Below are 21,989 nucleotides of genomic sequence, written 5' to 3'. Positions count from 1 at the left end.
CCTGGCAAGTCAGATTTAGGGAAGTTCAGAGTGAAGCTACTGGATGAAAAACCAGTGAAATTGAAACCTTATCCACTAACACACATGAAATTAGAAACTGTCAGAGATGAAATTCAATCTATGAACAACTTGGGAGTCAAAGAACAACCTGAATCAGTATATAGCTCTCCCGCTATTTTGGTGTATAAAATGGATGGCACTCATTGATTCTGTGTCGACTATATGAAATTAAACAGGATAACAGAATTTCAAGTAGAAATGTTACAGAATCCCAAGTCGATATTTGACTGAGTGACCAATGTGAAACATTTTTCGAAAACTGACCTGTCAAAAGGGTATTGGCGAATTCCAGTTCATAGTGAACACTTAACTGTGTAACTCCAGATGGAATGTACCAATGGACAGTCGTGCCATTCGGGTCAGAATGTACCATGTATCTTCACCTGTATGATGAGGAAATTATTTGGGGTGGGGGGTGGGGGGCTGGATTTTTGAACTTCATGGATGACTTTACTATTAGCAACAGTTACTTCGGACAATCATATCATTTAGCTGAGAAAAGTTTTAGAGTGACTTAGATGAAATTTACTGGATGACCACACCATGTAGGGTTCGGGAAATACACTAAGACATGTTAACACCAGATAGCTCTAAAGTTGACTAACTCATGGATGCAGCAGGACCAACCACTAAGAGGGAAGTTCAACCTTGGGACAGGCATGGGTACTATCACAGGTATGCTTCTAGCTTCAGTGCCCATTGACTGTCTTTGACTAGAAAGAAGGCTCCAATGAATGTTATTTGGACAGATGCACATGAACATGCATTTCAAATGTTAAATGACAGAAGTCAGATGCAGCAGTAAAATTACCATATGTGATGAAGAACTTTGTCTTAAATATTGACGCTTCTTACAGAGATTATAGGGTAGTTCTATTGCAAGAGTATGATGGAAACATACTGGGGGTGGGGCTGGATTTTCGATCTTCATGCATAACTTACGATTAGCGACAGCTACTATTTTCAGTAGCATATAGTAGTAGGAAACTGTCAACTGCAGAATGCAATTATTCAGTTTATGAGAAAGACATCTTTGCAATTATTTTCAGAATATCTTAATTCCAACACTACTCATATGAATGAAAGTTCTTTTTGGAAATTGACCACCAACCACGAGATGTAACCATTACGACTGATCTATGGGCCAGGCTCGCCATAAATTGTTAGCTTCCAATGGTTAACCTCTCATTTGGGAGCCATATTTTAATTAGGACTTGCCAGGATAACAGTTCAAAAGATATGTGAACATAGGGTTAGGTGGAGAAAATGACAAAGTAGAGACAAACCAGAGACAAAATCTGGGAAATCTTGGGCCATTTTGAAACAGGTGTCATACAATGATAGTTTCCTGAATAGTTATTAATAAAGGTGGACTAGAGAGAATATTTTGACTTCAATGGGAGTATTAAAATTTTAGCAGTTAGAGAAAGTTAATCTTGATTGGCTAAGCTAAACAAGCGGGTGTGTTTCCCTAACAAAATTCAAAGTTTTAAGTTATTTCCTTGCAAAATTCAGCAGTCCAAGTTTTTCTGTGGAGTGTGTGTGTATGATTTGGATTTTTAATCTAGCTGTAACAATTTTTCAGTCATATCACTACTATGTCTGCAGTGTGACAGTTTATAGTGATGTCTAGTACTGGGGCATCATGCTGCAGACATGTAGCATGATATCCCACCCAGTCACATTATCCTGACACCAGGCCGACCAGTCCTAACACTAACCTTTTAATGCTGAGCACCAAGCGAGGCAGCTGTTAGTACCATTTTGTAAGTCTTTGGTATGACTCGACCGGGGATCAAACCCAAGACCTCACGCATCTCAGGCAGATGCTCTAACCAACTGGCCACCGGAGCAGTTTTTCTGAGGAAAGGGGAAGCTAGCTCTGAGATCAGTAAAAAGTACTTTTCCCATTAAACTGTCCAAGAGACGTGGTCTGGAAAATTTGAGAGACACGGAAAGAGATATTCAGCTTGTATAAAAATGGAGTGAGTTTCAGGAAAGCACAAGGTATTGTCTCAATCACACATTGATGTATGTTTGTAATCATTTGTTTAATTTATTCATTTTAAATTCATTACTTCAATTTTCTTTGAGTTCAGAAGTTAATTTCTTGTCTTGAATGTTGCATGATTCATGTACTGTAAGAATGTCATACAATATTTCATTGGTATGAATGTGTCCACATTTAGTGGTTTGTGTTTATAGGTTATTGCATTTGTATGGGAAAATATGAATGAGTTTTCGGAATGAATACTGCACGAACCTGTGAGTGCAGTATATCCTTCCGACAAAACGAGTTCATATTTTCCCATACAAATGCAGTAACCTTTTTATTATTTGCTCATTTTGTTATTCTACCTAAGGTTTAATTATATAAACATAACACACTACAAGAAACAACGTAAATGAATGAATGCCATATTCCAAACTAAACACACAAGCGCAGGTTTGACATTACAAAATGACATCATTATTAATGTGCACATAGCTCCGCTCAGATAAATTTGAACTTAGTCGTGCGGTAGACATAACTTTCAAAAGAAAATGGCGTGTCTAGTTAAAATTGAAATTTGCAGTCATATTGTGAATGAATGCGCATTGCAACGACTTTTCCATTTGATCTGGAGTGAACATATTTTGGTATTTTGTTTCGATTCAACGAAAGTTTGTGATTTTGGACTGGATTCATCTGTGCAAATTATACATGAAATACATCGGATTGAAGTGGTGCAGGAGAAGCGTGTTTACGTCTGCAAATGTGTTTCTGTTTCTGTCACTGAATGTTTGAAATCATAACGTGGGAAAAATATGAACTCTTTCAATTGCAATTTTCAAAAAGACGCTATGGAATTTAATGTGTATTTCATTTTGAGTGCAGTAAGGAGGATGCAGTTGCACTTATCAGCCAAAATTACATCACTTTTAAAATGTGTAATCCAGATTGAAAACCTATGACATGGCTCATGTAATTCGAATTTGCAGAATTAAGAAAAAACATTTTGAGGAAATTCAGGATGTAAAACTGTAAGTGTATTTTATTTTGCCATTCTTATCACCAGATAAAGAATACAGTATATTCCTTGTCACTTGTATGTTATTTGCAAGGACATAATCGTCTGTCTTTTATATAATGTAGCTAGCCTAAATCCGTAACATTGTATCAATGCGGAATGTGCCAAAACAGCTGGGGTTTTTTTGCAGTCCATGAAACATGTTTTCGTTCATTCAGAAACAAATTTAAATAACCACAACGTAAAGAGCCTCTTACGCGAGTGTATATGATTTGTTTACAAATCAAAAGTGCTGGTGTCTGCGTCATTGTTTATTTACAATAGAAAGTAGTTCCTTTATTCATGTGAATGCTATATGTGTATTGTTGCACGTGTTCAGTATCGAGGAATACTGAACGATTCCGACAATGTAAAGTTAATGGGGAAAAAAATGAGCATATAATAAATAACAGAAAGTACACATTGTAGGAATTTCAAGCATTACTCTGATACAAATTGTGAGAATTAATCTAGTTATGTCATGGTCTCAGTTAGGAATACGAATACAGTAGTCCCCCTCTTGAATGGCCCCCCTGACCAGCGGCCACCCGCTCCTTATGGCCAGAATCCGTTGGTACTGACGAGTTTGTGTTCAAAGTACCCCTAACGAAAGGCCACCCGGCTAACGTGACCAGCATATTAGTGCAATAATATAAAATTTACCCCTCATAAGCGGCCGCATTTTATTTTGATATGTATCCAGAACCAGTATTTTATTCATAACGTGTGTTAAGTAATCCGATTTCTGTTTCCCCGATGTCAGGTTTACGTTACTGAAAGAAATGTTGACTAAAGGACATGTACCACTAAGGTTAATATTATATCATTTACGCCTCATGAGAAGCCACATTTATTCCATAAAGCCGAGAAAGCCTCAAATTTTAATCCGTACAAACGGGTAAGTACATGTAATCCAATTAGCCTTACTGCTGTGTTATCATAAGATGTCCGGTTTAGTCACTTCGATAATTGTTAAGATTACAGTTATTGAACAGTAGTAACAGCTGCGAAGTGGCAGCATCGATGTACAATACACAAGTCAGCAGGAAAATGGTTTGATAGCCTGTATGGCTTCCCTTAGTAAGATGTTCACTTTGACAATTAGTGGCTATTACTACTGACAATAACTGCCAAAATTACAAATCGTAACGGCCGCGAGGTCAAATCTGCATGATGTTAAATGGTACATATCGAAGCTGTTTTGGCATCACTCACTTAGTGTACAGAAATGTATAAAAACAATAGGGTACCAGACTGTGACTAACAAATCACGTGACAAGATCACTTCCTTTAAAAACACACGGCAATTTGTTTAGATGCATACAAAATAGTTTTATCAGTACTGTAGTTGGCAACATGAATAACTTACTGCAAAAAGATCAACATGTCATCGAGGAAAAGAAAAATTCTTAGTTTAGAAGAGAAAGTGAAAGTAATTCAACTGACCAAGAGGTTCGGGGGGTGGGGGTGGTCGAGGATCCTTGCAGAAAACTAATGTCGGAAAGAATTGGATAAAAAATATCGTGAAAGATAAGGAAACAATTCTGCAGAAGTGGGAAGGTGAAATGGATGGAGAAAGGAAGATTGTTTGAGCCAGGAGATATTTGTATCCTGATCTAAATTACAAGAAAAAGCAACAATTTTGTCAGTTGAATTGGGATATGACTTCACCGCAAGTAACGGATGGTTGCACAGATTTCAAGCGGCACAATATTAAGTGTTCTGTCCTTAGTGGAAAATCAGCTGATGTTAATAATGAAGTTGTCAAAGATTGGAACAAAAGACTAAACGATATATGCAGGGGATATGACAGCAAGGATATTTTTAATTGTGACGAAACTGGTTTGTTTTTTAGACTGTTACCAACAGAGTGACAGATGATGTGATCTGTAACATAATTATAAAGACAGTTTTAAAACTATATCAATGGTTATTCATAACATTCTTTTGAAAATGAAGAAACAGTTTGTTTTTCATTTATTTCACAACATGCATGTGATATTTTAATGAAAATATTAAATGTTTTAGAATTAAATGTACTTGTGACTTTCTTCATATGTATTTACTATTCGCATTTGTCATCCCCCTCTAGAAAGGGCACCCTCATTATAAGGCTACTTCCCTGCTGCAGTAGGTGTGGCCTTATAAGAGGGGGACTACTGTAGCTGCTAGGATTGTGTATCAGTGTCAGTTTGCAAACTAACCTTAGCCTGAGTCTGTTGAGTCAAGAAATGAAAATATCTGACATAACAACAGTGGAGATAATGTCTGATGCCAGAAAGGAAACACCTCACAAATATTTAGGTTGCATTTTATTTATCTGAGAAAAAAAAACAGCACCATACCTGTGCACCATGCAGTGGGAAATAGACAGCAGAAAGCAAGTTACAGTTGATAAGCCAAAGAGGCTGGACAGAGAGAGAAAGAAGGAAGAAATACAACAAAGCTGACCTGTTATCAACAGTGATATGGAAAGGACCAGATGCAATCAGGCTATGCTGACATGCACTTTGAATTAAATCAGTCACACAAATTTATGATGAAGTTTTTTATCAGTATAACAGAACTGCTAAGTGCATTTCACATAAATTTTGTAATTCTATATCAAAGAAAAAGTGTGCAATTCAAATGTCATGTTCAGTTTCATTTTGCTTATGTAATCAATTAAATTATGTTTTACATATAGGGGTTCGTGTTGCTCTATTCCATATCTTTGCTCAGATCTCTGTTACTCAGTCCATTAACTAAACATTTTATTTATTGTCTGCTCAATCCAGACAATAACAACATGGTTACTCATTTCCTAGATAACGAAAACCAAAGCACCGTAGTGGTGGGGGATCATATCACATATCATACCTGCTGCCATAAACCATCATCAAACATTCTGTCCAAAATATTCCTACTAACCTAGACTATACTTTCAGTGATAGGTACTGTGAAATGGCCATAAACTCAATGCTATTTACTGTACTCTCTGGTCAGGCCTCAGTGGCAAATTGGACCATTTTCACCAAATACTTTGTGCAACCTACCCCATCCCCATGACTGTCAGTCGTGTAACATATTAAAAGGTTTTAATAAATATGTGTGTTATGTTCAATTGCTTCAATGATCATATTATTGGTGACACCTAAAACTGTACAGTATAGTATTTTTCCTATAATAAGCCACGTAATGGTGGTAGACTTATATTAAGATGTGATATTATCAATGGAGAATTATGGTGACGTTTAAATTTACCTCTTCGCATGTTCTCATTGTTTGGTTTTCTGTGATGATTAAATTCGTGGTAACAAAGAAAGCACTGTTTTCCTGTAAAGAAAAAATATTACCATGACTGTTTTGGAATCATTACATTTTGAAGTAGAACCAATACAACAATATTACAATTAATGTATGTACAGTATGACCTCATTGATCATGCAATTTGATTCCTGACCCTTTTGAACCTGTCAGATTAAATGATAATCTGCATTAATGAATTACTTTAAAGAATAACCTTGGAATTGTTCCATTCAGTCTCTCACAAATATCATGACACTGGACAAATGGAGTCCAGATTAACAAGGATTCAAGTTTATCGTAATTTTGAAATTTTATCTGTCTGTTTAAGTTACTAAAATAGCAGAAAGGATATGTCTAATGCTCCTGATACAAGGATTTAATGAAACATAAATGTTAGGCTAGTGGACATCTCTGTGTCATATGTTATACAATTTGCTTCACTGTGCTACTGAATAAAATATAAGCTGCTGCGAAATCAGTGAGGTTCTTTTTCCTTGAAAGGTTGCAGGTTCGAACCCTGGTCGAGTCATACCAAAGACTTACAAAAATGGTACTAACAGCTACCTCAATAGGCATTTAGCATTAAGAGGTTAGTGTTTGAACTGGTCAGCTTGGTGTCAGGATAATGTGACTGGGTGGGACATCATGCTACATGTCTATGGCATGATGCCCCAGTGCTAGACATCACTATAAACTGCCACACTGCAGACATTGTAACGATATGACTGAAATATTGTTAAAGCTACATTGAAAATTCAAATCACACACGCACACACATTTTCCCTGAAACCCACAAAGCTAACATATTATTTTGGACTTTCTCTACCCCATACCTACAACTTTTGTGTCTGCTCTGAAAATAACAGACCTCAAATTGGCCCAAATATTTCCTGCCAAATTAAGAGATTAAAACTTCCTAAAAATGCTGTTTAGTTTTGTCTACAGACCTTTCACCTTGAGTGTAATGAAATCATGATGCCAAAAGAAGAACAAAATCAGCAGGATTTGAAGAAGAAAAGAAAAAAAAAAGATTGGCATTTGCAGCCATATATTTAAAAAAACGTTATCAAAGAACTGACATTTCTACTGTCTTAATGTTATTCACTTAATGTGAAAAACACATGCTACCATTACACCATGAAAATCTATCATTTTTCCATTTTCATATTTTATGCTGATATTTAGTGATAATTCAATTAATATATATCACCATAAAATATGAAAATGGAGAAATTATAATGGATTTTCACAGTATGGGCTGTGTGTACAGCCTACTGTCAGATTCTTGTGTTTGTTGAAAAGAGGATGTGAAAAGCATTTCAGACTTTAATTACTCATAAATATTACTTATTATATATGTTCATGTACTACTGTGATAATAAAAGACAATTTTGACATCAATTATGTGTTTGTTCATCATTAATTTTCTCAATCATTTCTGAAAATATTACAATCCAGACAGATAAAAATGAGACATTACTCATCTACATAAAAAAAATTAAAAATAGCTTTTATATCATTGCAAGTGCATTGTTGTCCATAAACAGCTGTATTGTTAATAAATATAACTGAAATTCTATACCAATTTATCATGTTGACATTCCTGAAAGTAGCCTTAATATTGACATTTGGTCTTTTTTGCAGTATAATCAAAATTTTTATTTCTGACCAACCTATGTGCAAGTCATGTGACATTGACAGAACTGCAGTCATAAAGCTTGATTACTGTTTATTGATTAATACAGCAGGTGCTTTAAATCTTCATCATGCTTGTGAAGTTCTTGTTGTTGTTCTGGGGTTTAACGCCATTTTCAGCACAAGACAGGCCATATATGGTGGCCAGTATAACTGGTGGAGGAAGAACCCTGGAAAACCCAGGAAAGAACCACCGACCCACGAGAAGCTACTGGCAGGCTCTCCCACGTACCCACACTAGCCGAGCCTTGGACTCGAACATACGCAGACAGAGGTGAGATGGCAGTGATCCGGAACGGTGAGCGCTTTAGACCACTCGGCCACTCGGGGCCCCTGTGAAGTTCTGTTTTGTCCAGAGGTCATTCATGGAAATTCAACACTGAGAGCTACTGGATTGGTTCTTCCTAATCATACATGAAAATCTATCTTGGATATATATGATAGTACTGTTTAACAAAATTTACACCTCATTACACTTATGAAATGTAACAAGCTGACATAAACCCTTCCATGAAATATTGCCAAAACCTTTAGCTACAGGGTCACACGTTTGCAGAAATACTTTCATATTTCTGCCTGGTTAGTCTTCACAGCACTTAACTGCACTAGATATTTCTGTGCTATGTTAGATAATCAGGAGATCTTCCATCTGGAAAGCCCTGGACAGATCAGCCATGATGGGCAAATAGTCAAGCACTGAACAACCTAATCAAGAAGGTCATAGATGCTACGTCCCGGAGACAGCCTTCAGCTTTGTCTGTATCATCACCAAGGTTGGCAGCAGCAAATACAAAATCAAGATGTACAGCAACTGCCTCCACGGTCTTCTCAAGAGCACATGTTCTTTCCTTACTTACAAGCCATCAAACTGTTTCATGGAGATAAAATGTACCAGATCAGTTTCAATCACAATTGCTACTTCTTTCAATTAAGGCGTCCATCTGAGTGAGAAATGGTAAAACCCAAATATGCCTTAATGGTATCCTCAAATGCTGCCATTAATGATGACTGCTTATAAGCTAAGCAGTGTGTAGCAATGATATCAAGTAGCAGTGTGTAGCAATGATATCAAGTAGCAGTGTGTAGCAATGATATCAAGTAGCAGTGTGTAGCAATGATATCAAATAGCAGTGTGTAGCAATGATATCAAGTAGCAGTGTGTAGCAATGATATCAAATAGCAGTGTGTAGCAATGATGTCAAATAGCAGTGTGTAGCAATGATGTCAAGTAGCAGTGTGTAGCAATGATATCCAGTACATCCTCCTTTAACTTGTGCGCAACACCGGTCTCTGATCCAAACTTCACAAAGGGATGACTCCCAAACTTTTCTGGATCAGGTTTCAAGGAATCTATTTTAATTTAATACTTTCTACAACAATCCTGACTGCATCATAAATACCATCTAGTGTGATACTAGCTAGTGGAATAAACGAGATCATTCTGGTGATTGGCATATTGTCTACAGGCAAGACACCTTACATATATATCATTCTCAAGAATGGCCTGATCAGTGCTACCATCAGTAAGAATGCATATGAACTGTATCTGTCTTCGTTTTGGTGCTTTTGTTATGTTTTAGGCTCTTTAAAAGAGTAACAAGAAAAGAGTGAAGAAAACAAGCTTTGTAAAATCTAACAAATAATTTATTTCCTTAGAAAAACAAGGTAAAAATGATAAAAAGAACTTTTGGTTGTACAAATCAAATCCAAAAATAATCCAAGAATTAAATATTACAAGTCCTAGTAATAAAATGTCCTAATGAAACTGAGTTTGAATCCCAATGAAATCCAAAATGGAAGGCGATGATGTATGCTGTGGTCAGCGTCATACTGATATCTCAACAGTTCTTTGTTGAATCACAGAAAATAATATACCAATTTGAATTCTCTATAAATTTCGATAACTGTCTTTGTCCAAGAATTAATTTAGAGCTCAAGTATTTCCAATGAAAAATTATCTCTTGGCATCCAATTAATTTGAAGAAAAATTAAAAATTAAACTCGAACTGGTCACAACAAAACTCCTTTAAGTCTAAATAATTTAAAGCCCAGCTGACTATATTCTCATTAGAAAACAGTTATACACTAATGTAAGACTCAAAACAGATTCCCGTATGAGGGCCACATGATCACGTTTCTAGAAACACACAGAAGCTTTTTACATGCCTAACATCATGTACTCCCAGTATGGCCTTGACTAAAATCAATGATTTTACTCTGAGAAAGAATTATAAATTTTTTTCTTCCAAAAGTTGTTTACTTCAACTCTTACTGATTCTGAATCAAGGTCAGGAACTAGATCAATATTAGATACAAAGTATCTATTATTAGGTGTTTACGAAAAAGAGTCAAGTCAAACTGAATTTCTGGAAAATGTCAAATCCAGCAAATAAAGTTACATTACAATAGCATGTAATGGAATAAACAAAAATTTAAAACTAACAAACAATTAAATAAAATCAAACATAAATTAAATCAAATATACGTAACACATTTAGGGAACAACCTGTGGAGTTAAGAAAGATGCATAGCTGTAACTGTTCATGTAAAGTTCTCCCAAATCTAGGCATTTTTTGCTGAATGATACTAGCTGTCATAAAATCTGAGATACAAATCCCAGCTATATCACTTCAGGGAAAACACTAAAAAGATATTCAAGCCTTTTCTTCTGATCTGTACTCTGCTTTGTAAAGGCCTTAAAATATGGGTTTCAGTGATGGAAGGATTATGTTTGATTTACTAGCAACAACCTTTCCAGTGAAAGTAATATGCTCTTTCTATGTTTAATGTGCTATCAATGAGACAGTATTAAAACCGAATGATCTGCTAACGCTGGGTATGCAGTACATGCTGAACAAAACATGAGCAACCTCTTCCCATCATACTCGACCCATGGCCAGGTCTTTTTCCAGTGATCATGGAAAACCAAGTCTAAATATGCTTATTTTTATCATAGTTTGTGTCCTTTATGGACCTGGGATGTTCAAGGTCATGCAATGCAATAATTCTTTTAGCAAACAAATTCCTTGTTGTTCATTATTTTCCCCTACCAACAAATTTATACTAAAACAAAATCTCAGTCATCCATCGACAAAATCTCAGTCATCCATCAACAAAAAGTCAGTCATCCATCAACAAAAAGTCAGTCATCCATCAACAAAACTCAGTCATCCATCAACAAAATCTCAGTCATCCACCGACAAAATCTCAGTCATCCATCAACAAAATCTCAGTCTTCCACATTAAGATCATATGGCTGATGCTTAGTTTTAGCTATGGACGAGCACAGATGTTTGATTGACAAAGATCAAAAGACTGGTGATCCATACATTGCAGACTAAATTTGTTTATTTCCAGTAACAATTAAGACCACCAGCCTTAAATATCTATTGAGTTTGCTTGCATTTATGACTCTTCAAGGATGACTGAAGAATTTTAAAGTGCACTTTCCTCAATGTATTGGAACAAGCAGCCAATATTAAAGGTCTGATCAGCTAACATAAGACAGGTCAGCAGCTAAAAAAAAATGTATCCTGCACCTCGGACCACCACAATTCTCAGGCCCTGTTGCTTTCCTCACTTTGATGAAGTGGCTGCTTACGACAGTTTGACTGTATACAGTGTGACCCTGCTATAGCAAGCTCCGTTATAACACAAATTCAGATATAACATGGTTATTGTGTGGCTCCTGAAATTTCATAAACATGTATTTTTCTCGTACATGAAAAAACAAATATTTCTTGAAAGTACGAAAAAAATTAAAACGTTTATTATCATTTTTTGGGGGAAGAGATTGCATATGAATATTACATGATGATCATGGCATGGTGCCTGAAATTTTATATGCATTTTTCTCACACATGAAAATATAGCTTTTTCTTCATAAAAGGACAAGAAAATAACATGTAAAAAGCTTATTCTGGGATTGCGTAGGGCTTCGCCAATGTCGCAAACTTGGATTTTTTTCCTTATTGTTGGCAAGATATACCATCTGGCGATTTTTATTATTGGTGTGGTGCCACTGTAGGCTGTTTAAACTTATATATACAACCATTGGTTTCGAGTGGAGAAATTCAGAGGTCCCACAAAAGGAAGCTGCAAACTTGATATAAAATGCACTAAAATTTATGTATTGTTACGTAAACAAATTCTTTGTCTATATTGACAAACCATCTAAACAGTGCATTGTTATATCAAAATCTGCTTATCTTGACATCTAGTATGAGTACTGTATGCTGTGAGATTTCCGCTTTTTTTGTTGCTGACATTTCTGGTAACAGAGATCAATCTCGTAATCTATCTTTCATCGGATTTTTGGCCGTATGCTAATAATTAATATATTTAAACAGACTGACATTTGTATGTGGATGTTAAGTAAAATTACTCTTCTTTTCGCTCAGAATTAAATCCTTCAGAACACTCACATTTTCTGTAATAATCCCTGTCATCAGACCAGAACACATGCATCTCTATCATCTGTTGACCCTTTCTTAGATTTCTAACACATGCATGGAAGGCAGCATCACTCTGCTACCACAAATGTAAAAAAAAATCTCACCTGTTGGTCTATTAAGTAGGCAGGTAGGAACAGTAACTAGAAGAGACCAAATGATGGCCAATTCCTTCTTAAAAATGCTGCCAGATACAATAGTTTGCTGAAATTTCAAAGGAAACAGATTTCCTTTGAAGCACCAATTGTTATAAAAATGAACTAAGCAAACGGAAAAAAATCTGCCTCAATCATGCAATACAATTATTTGATGTTGCCGCCACAATAAGAAATGGACATTTGTTTGGCTCTCCAAAGCTGGCCTTTAGCGGTGACTTCAATAACGCATGCACCCTTCATCAAAGTAAGCCGAATATGATCATTAATAAAAACAAAGAACCTTTCTTCAAAGGAAGTCAGTACCAAACTTAAATAAAAGCAATGGAATGTGGTCGATTTTTGCATTTTCCAACGTGACTGGAACATATGAACTGTGCTGTGAAAGTTTCCTTTTTGCAGGGACAAAAGTTTATGCTTACGAACGCTATCAACAATGGCTTAAAATGCAAACTAACTTTTACCGACTTGGGACGTACTGAAAAGTAAATCATGTGCTTCATCATTACTTGATTGGGGTATGTTTTTCCACTGAATTCAGACCTATATGACCTGTGACAAAAGTACTGAATATTTTAAATCTGTGTGTGTGCATATTTTCAATGGAATTACTTGCATTGTGGACTGAATGTATGTGATGAGATTCGCGGGTGAGTACACGGTGTTGATACTCTATTTATACTATACATTAGACATGTATATATAAACAGTATATACATACATGTACCAATTCATGGTTCTCTAAAAAAAGTAAAATAATACATATGCCTTCTCTGTTTTCACTACAGGTGTATTTCTCATTTAATTTGCATCAATTTAAGATGGTAACTGTGCAGATGAAGCATGCAATATATTGCCTGCATTTATTGCCTCCCCCTTGCAATTTTGTTTGGGTACATGCATCATTTTCTTCAGCTAATTGACCTGGTTGCTTAAAGCCTGGTTCGATCAATAACATGGTCGGGTTCTATGGCTCCCAACTACCATGTTATAGCAGGGTCACACTAATTAACAGCATAAAAATAATTATCAGCCAGTGATATTAGCAATTGGTCAGGGTTTGCAGCTTCCTTCTAGCTGACCCTGAGTTCTTGCTATGCGACCCTTTAATTCAAATCCGAATGGTCTATATGACAAAAACCACTAGCAACTATGACACCAGTACTTGCATGGGAAGCATTGCCATTTCAACTAACCTGAGGTGGTTCTACATAATCAACCACATCCCAGATTCGATCCTGAAGACCTGGCAAAGACAAGTTAGTCCTGGCTACACCCTTCAGCTTGGTAGTCACTGCTCCCTGAACATCATCAAATTCCTGATAGCCCTTCTTGTAAACAATGGCATACCTGGAAAAAAAAAACTCCCATCTCAACACAATCATCCTAAACATTTTCCGAGTTTTTGTTTACATATGATGCAGGGTGACAAATAAACCTTGATGTTTTAGGCTTTAAATGACTAATATACATTTAGAAAAACAAAATTAAAACTTTACTAGGATTTTGTTTTAATGACAAACTTATTGGCTCATCATTTTGACAAGAAAATCATTAGGAACAAAGTTAAAGGACAGATTGCTTTGGTATATTTTTAGCTCAGGAAGACATCTGAAATAAGAAAATTGCAGTAAAGCTGAATAAAATATGTAAATTATTTTACTGGTGTCCAAATAAAACTTGTCTTAAATTTGTATTAGCAAGTCCTTAATAAACAAATTGCCATATCGACTGCCATTACTATCAATCTTGATTTTCACTCTTTTTGAAGCTTATCAAACATAAAAGGCCATTTGAGTTAGGCATATGTATGGCAATGACATAGTGATGGAGACATATGTATGGCAAAGGCATAGTGATAGAGGCATATGTAAGGCAAAGGCATAGTGATGGAGGCATATGTATGGCAAAGGCATAGTGATGGAGGCATATGTATGGCAATGACATAATGATGGAGGCATATGTAAGGCAAAGGCATAGTGATGGAGGCATATGTAAGGCAAAGGCATAGTGATGGAGGCATATGTATGGCAATGACATGATGTAGGCATATGTAAGGCAAAGGCATAGTGATGGAGGCATATGTAAGGCAAAGGCATAATAACTGTGGAATGTGACGGTTTTTAAAGTTATTTCATAACACTGTTCTATGTTTTATCAAATAAAAACAGTATTTTTTGTCATATGATAAATAACATTGTGCCAATTCAATGATTTTCACTGAAAAACAATTTTACGGCAACATCAAAAAAACAGACATTTTGCAGATTATTAAAAAATATTTTGCCTGTGACTGATGCCTACATGAACTTGTTTCACCAGGCAGTAAAAGACTGTGACACCTTGACTGGAAACTACAGTGAACTGCCAAATATGCAACAAGGTTCCCAACACCTGGTTGAGCAGAACATCAATGGCAATGCAAAAGTGAAACTGCCCTCTGGCTAGAAAGATAGATGTGTTTACAAAGACCACAGGTTCAAGTTAACTATAACAGTTTTCTGTTGGAAAGCAATTCACCTTTCCTTGTCATATCATTATTTATTATTTTATTAATATAAGTCCCAAAAGAATTTTTTTCCCTTTCCATTATAACATAACACTTGTAATTTTTACGACAGATGGTCGCAAGAATGATAAGAAATTGAAAATAAAAACTTTCTCCAGTAACTTTATTTTTTTTCTTCTAGTAGAATGAGCTATGATGAATGCCTGTATGTTCCAACTTCTAAAACTGTATATTCAAGAGACTAAGTTTTGAGTTCTGCATACCCACTCTTCAATTACAATTTTTTTTCTCAAATAGTTTACATTATGAATCTAACATTTTTATTCCAACTGAACAATTTTTTAAAAATACCATCATGAATTTTCTCCCAATCTGATACTTTTTTAGTATTTGCTAACCGTTCTTGCAGTTATCATCCCCCAAGCGATTTTAAAAACGAAAACCATCAAGGATGTAAAAAAATGCACAAAACTCAGTCATTTTATTCATAAATTTATGATTTCTATCCCAAATGTCACCAGGGGTTGCTAGCAGTGTTGTCTTGTGCTTGTTTCAAGCCCAAAGTGTACACAATGAGCATGTTCACTATTATTTTCAATTTACTGAAAGTCCATTTATAGTGAAGGGGTTAGGCAGAAGGTAAACACTGCATCATTGGCATCCAGCATTTGCAATGTTTGGTTTTAATATTTCCCAAAAGTACTAAACAACAAAAAAATGGAGAAAATAGTGTTAACTTGTATTATGAACATAGATTCTAAGGGATGTAACTCTTGCAGTTACTGAAATTATGGAATTATTCACAGCACACCAAACACAATGAACTAAATCACGAGTTACTAGAAACACCAAAATATGCTAAAAAAACAGAAATACACTGAAAATACATAAATGCTTACATGTTTTCTGTGTATATATCAGTGTAAACTGATATTATGATTGTAATTGTTTTAATAATAATAAAAAGCAAAACAAACTTTAATTTAAATGATTTTTATATGCATTATTTACTCTTAAACAATTTCTAGCAAAATTCATTTAATGATGTCACTCGATCATACTTGATTTTACTCAGTTGGACAATAATGGTATGATAAACAGCTAATTGGTCAAAACTTAAAATATGATAATAGCATATGCAAGAATGAAATTATGACTGTTAGAAGCCAGAATATGTTACATACTTTCAGTATTCATATCATATACTTGTGTGTTTTAAATGAAATAAAGACTTAAAATGCAATGAACAGATTCAAAAGAATGGAGGAAATCACCGCAATGGATGGATGAAAATCAGTTCATTCATTTTTTTAAGTTGCTTAATTCATTTTAAATTTACTGCAAACCCTTTACTGTCTTCCATTTAATCCCATTTCTTATTCAAACAAAGAAAACAATGTCTTGGACATTAATGAAACAGCACCTTTTCCTCGTCATTGTTATTATTTAACTGCTGAATTACCACAGTTACAAGCAGAATTTCCATCAGATCTTTTGAGTCATAAGATTGATGGAAGGGCAATAAACAAATCAGTATCGCAGAGAGCATGCATAATGTGGAAACATGTCTGTTCCAGAAAGAACAAACGGGTTTGTACACAATCACTTTTTGAGCCACAGTTTTTTAATGGAGCATATGGTCATTATAAATGTAGAAAACTACTCTTCAAAGATGACTCAAAATATGCTGCTTCTCTTCATTCTGACCGGACTGAAGATATTATTACGGAGACACATACTGATATAACTGACAACTTCACTGACACACAAAACAAGGTAAAAGATGGAAACACCACATACAAACATCCATCAGAAGGCAAATTAGGTCAGGGTAATTTTCTTGACACATAAAAAGTTGACAAATTTTGCTAAAATCAGACTCTAGCATTAAATGCATTCCATGTTGCTTACAAGAAAATGTCTTCTTCATTCTGAGTAATGAGAAAAAAAACAAAAACAGGTTGAATAATGGAAAAAAATTCTTTTTCAGATAATTGTTGTGTGTTGGATACACCTACCGGAGCATTCCCTAAATCATTCTATTTTTTGTCTGACAACAGGGATCTGAGTATAATTCCTTTTTCCAAATGAAAAGTATTCTTTCAAAAAACAAGTCCAGCAAAAAAATTTGCCTATAAACCCTTGAATCAGCAGCCTGGCAAAGATCAAGTTGTCCTAATCCACATATACTATGCTGGGTTGAATAAGGACCATATGTACACGAAGATGGTCACATGGCTAGGTGGAGGGTCTGCAAATAGTTATTTAAAATTTGTCAACATCTATACTATTAAAAGTTAAAGTAAATATATAATATGATGTTACTTTGATACATACACTTTCATTGTGTATATCTTAATGTTTGTCTTTTATCACACCCATCCAGCAAAGTATGATCAATTGACTTCATTGCATGAATTGTGCTATCAATAAAAAAAAAAGGTTAAAATAATTTGCATAAAAATCAAAGTTTTATTTACTTTTTATTTTATTCAATATTTATAAATCATAAAACATTTGTCATTATGGGTATTATTGTAAAAAAATATGTGTCGCTCTGTGTGTATTTTGGTTTTCGAGTAGAATTCATTGTTTCTAGTAACCAGTACATCACTAATGTCATCTAAAAAATTGACTTGCCCATGCAAATGTAGCTGTTATGTCAGTAAACAAATCTTGGTTGGCTTAGAACAGTCCAACAAGATGATAGTGTGAGGGACCCCTGGCAACACTATGGTTAGAAATGATAATATTAATAAATTATGGACTAAATTTTGTACACTTTTTTATATCCTTGAGGCTTTTTAATCTTAAAATCGTTAAATAAATAAAAAATTTACGAATGATAAATTTCGTTGTGATTTTCCCCAAATATTTTGTTTTTTTATGTGCTATTGATTGTTGATCTACCATAAATTTTTGTTACAGATTATATACAACTGTGTAATGGGTAGAAATTTATTCATGATAAGTACGCTGGAGGCCCCATGTCTCAGCATGGACAACATGTGTTCTTTTAACCCATTTTTAACTTGTACAAAAAGCCTTTTTTCACACACGTACAAAGTTCACCACGGTGCGACTGTGCCTGCGTATACGGCAAAGTACTTAACTGGAAGAGGATGATGCGTCACCAAGTGACATACAGGATGGACAAGGCCATCAAGAATATAATAAATATATTGCTGGCATTTGTCATGCATATTTTATTAATATAAGTTTTGTTTCAAACGAAATGAGGAGGATCAATGTCAATGGCGTATCTTTATTAAAAAAGTGAAACTGCTCAAGTGAGTAAAACTCGAAGAGTACTGGTCAAGAAATGAAGTGAATGACAACCTCCTGCGATATATTTACCCTATGACATAAGCTATTATGACAAGCTGAATAAATCTATTTATCACTCCAACTTTCTTGCTTCGAATGTGGACAATTCTTGGTGTATCGTACTCGAAGAACACGCCAACAGCTGAACGAACAATTTTCGGCACCATTTTAGATCTCACGTGACAATGAACCTAGTTAAAGGGACAAAACTCAGCGAACTAACATCTGGAATTTTCTTCCTCAGCTGAGCTTTTTACTGTATCTTTCGTATTGATTGATTTTTCACTGAACATTCGGCGGGAATGAAGACTAAAACTACGGGCATGATAAAATGAATAGTTCCAAAAAGAATTAAGTTTAATTGTTGAGAAGAAATTCATGATTTTCACAAAGAATGGAATACTTCTATGTACTCATTTTTATAAATGAAACAAGCAACATGATGTACTCATTTTATAAATGACACAAGCAACCTGATTTAAAATCTTTTTAAGAAGAAATCTTGAAAGTGTGAGTTATAATTTAATTTACATGCTAAATTCTCTCTCAATATTGTAGTATGGATAAAGGCCCCACCTTCGGATGTGCGAGGCCCAAGGCAGCACGCGGGACCCCAAGGCAGCAAGCGATAAGTGGGGCCACAAGCAAAAAAAAAAAAAAAAAAAAAAAAACTGCATTGCGGAGTTGATTTCTTGAAAGCGCGGGGCCCAAGGCGGTTGCCTTGTTCGCCTTGCCCTAGGGTCGGTGTCATGTTTACCCCGACCCAGAGTAGCCCCAGTTTGAAACATGTATAATCAAAGTAATTCTGACAAGCCATTGTTTGATGTTAAACATTGCCGCAGGCTACCACTAATCCATTACGTAAGATTGCCGTGGCTAGAAGTGGAGAGCCGGACCTAGGAGTTGCGAAGACGCCAGATAGCCAATTATCACCTAGTTGTGGAAACGTTTGTCCAGATCAAAAGAAGTTGCCTGAAAAAGTGTGAGAGTAGTGAAAGGGGATACTTTACGGACAATGGGAATTAGCATTACAGAACCCCTTGGGACACTTTACGGACAATGGAAATTTAACATGGCGAAAAATCGTGGGTCAATCTACGGACAAGGGGAATTTAACATGGCAATAAATCGTGGGACACTCTACGGACAAGGGGAATTAACATGGGATTTTTTTTAAAAAAATTTTTTTAAAAAAGGGGTAGGCAATTCAAAGACTATCTCTTTTCGAGAAATATGGCTGGCCCTGAAAAGGGCCTTTGGGTTTTCTTCTTCTTCTAATTTCTTCTTTTCCTCCACCAAGTTCTTATTTTATCTCCTACACTCTTCTTCTCTTTCTTTTTTTTCTTCTCCTCCTCTTCTTTCTTCTTCTTTTCATTTTCTTCTTCTTTTTCAATTTTTTCGTTCCAATTGCGTATTCTTATTCTTTCCTCTTCATCCTCCTTCTCCTCCTTGATCTCTTTCATGACACCACTAATCTTGTCCTTTGCTTTCCTTAAGTTATTAATTTCCATCTTCACACGATGGGGACTATAGGAATAATGGTCTTCAACCAGTCTTAATAGCATCTGTTCCATTATTCCTAAGTTGTCTAAAACGTCTTGCAAGGTTTGTATTTTGTCCATTTGGTTTGACGCCATCTTCTTTTTATTCTTTGCAGAATGGTTTGAACAACTAATACTGTGGGTTCTTATACGAAAAGCGCGGACGTGATGGAAAACATCCCCCTAAAAACATAAAATGGATCTTACCTAGATCATGACCCAACATCGCGCGGACGTGAAGGAAAACATCCCCCTACTTTCTCATTTCATATAATATAACCCTAACTATACTCTCCACATTTGCTAAGAAACCCATAATCTACTATTCACACAAACATACCTGAGCTCTTACAAACACATACACTTCCACTATTAATAAAGAGTTAGTGTTTATTTTCACACTACTCTACCTACACACATTGGCAAATTAATAGTTATTTCTTTTCTAGAGTATTGGGTAGCCCTGAAAAGGGCTGTTTTGTTTGGAACTTCATGGACACCTGGTTAATGGTGGCACCTTCCAGGCCTGGCGCCACATACACATCTTATCCCCCAGTTACTTTTTACCTTTTGGGGGGAGAGAGCAGAGGCAGGATATGTCGCTTCAGAATCCCAATTTTCACTCTCTGGGATTCTGAAATTTTTTTCTTCTCTCCTTTTCCTCCTCCTCTTCTTTATATCTTCTTTCCTCCTCTTCTTTTTTTCTTCTTTCCTCCTCTCTTATCCTTCCCTCCTCGACAATGGCTTCAGCGGCCAGTTCATTTAATATGCGCCTGGCATATTCCAGATGCACATGAAGTTCCAACAGTTTCTCCAGTCTCGTGTTCATTTTTGGTGTTGATCAATCAACAAGGGTAGCTGGACTGCCGAACGAGTTTCAATTTATACTGAAAGCGCGGACGTGAAGGAAAACATCCCCTAAAAACATAAAATTCATCTTACCTAGATCATGACCAAGAAACAACAACAACGCGCGGACCTAAAAGAAACACTCGCTCACTTTTTTATGCTACCCATCACTTCAATAGACTATCCACATACGCAAAGCAATCCAATCTAACCCAAAATATACACCTCAAACAGCCCAAAAAACAAACATCACTTTAATCTACTATCCACACCAACCTACTTTATCACTTACAAACACAATCACACAAACACACAAACTCATACCCTCACATTTTTTAAGAAAGAGTTAGTGTTTATTTTCACACTACTCTACCTACACACATTGGCAAATGGATCGTTATTTCTTTTCTAGAGTATTGGGTAGCCCTGAAAAGGGCTGTTTTTTTGTTGTTTTTTTTTTGCTATGGCATTCTTTTTTTAGTTTCTAAGAATGCGATGTCCTCTGAGGATAGACTTTCTGGCGATAGGTCTGCTTCTTCGGAAAGAGAAGAAGAATTCTTTGGTGTCGATACGACAATCGACAAAGCCTCTGTCAGCTTCAGGTTGCTGCTGCTGTTGCTGTTGCTGTTGTTGCTGCTGCTGTTGCTCCTGTTGCTGCTGTCTCTGAAGTCTGTACTTCTCTGTCCATTCTTCTTTCTCCCTGTTCATTTCTTCTCTGAAGAGCTCTTCTATCAGGTCTTCAGTGATTTTTAACATTCTCACATTCTCTATTTCTTCTGGTTTCGGTATCAGACTGTGTCTGACCCTATGCAGATTCACGTAGGCTTCGTTGAGCTTAGCTAGTTTGGAGCACATCTTCTTAGGAGGATGAGTCGACAATGGATGGCTAGACTGGGAACAACCCGGTTCTTAAAGTTAAAGCGCGGACGTGAAGGAAAACATCCCCACACGGTTTTCGAGCCGCAACGTTCATGAGAGGGATAGTAAGAAATGAAAGAGCATCAATCCAACATTCTTATAGCTAAACAAAAGACAAAGGCATTTTTTTTCTAAACACAACATTT

At 35.8% G+C, this 21,989-nt stretch overlaps 1 protein-coding gene across 5 annotated transcripts in view; it reads right to left on the bottom strand.

The window, feature by feature from the left end:
* LOC149775304 (P2X purinoceptor 4-like) overlaps window positions 1-19,060 on the bottom strand; it is a 98,609-nt gene extending 79,549 nt beyond the window's left edge. For 2 of the 5 annotated variants that reach the window (XR_016416568.1, XM_089944004.1), the window contains exons 1-3: window positions 18,566-19,055; window positions 13,896-14,049; window positions 6,354-6,425 (exon numbers count right to left, since the gene is read on the bottom strand). Coding sequence is in view for 4 of the 5 variants with exons in the window: in XM_089944004.1 (XP_089800130.1) it covers window positions 6,354-6,425; window positions 13,896-14,049; window positions 18,566-18,702 (363 nt within the window). In the remaining variant the exon portion in view is untranslated. Of the gene's footprint in view, window positions 1-6,353; window positions 6,426-13,895; window positions 14,050-18,565 lie in introns of all 5 variants that reach the window. The other 3 variants (XM_089944007.1, XM_089944006.1, XM_089944005.1) reach the window with 3 other exon arrangements.
* Window positions 19,061-21,989: the final 2,929 nt, after the last annotated feature.

Source organism: Sinohyriopsis cumingii, chromosome 19 (assembly GCF_028554795.1).
Source record: "Sinohyriopsis cumingii isolate HCF-2022 chromosome 19, ASM2855479v2, whole genome shotgun sequence".
Classification (NCBI taxonomy): domain Eukaryota; kingdom Metazoa; phylum Mollusca; class Bivalvia; order Unionida; family Unionidae; genus Sinohyriopsis; species Sinohyriopsis cumingii.
Note: the sequence above shows the minus strand (reverse complement) of the source record. Positions and strands in the feature narration are given on the sequence as shown.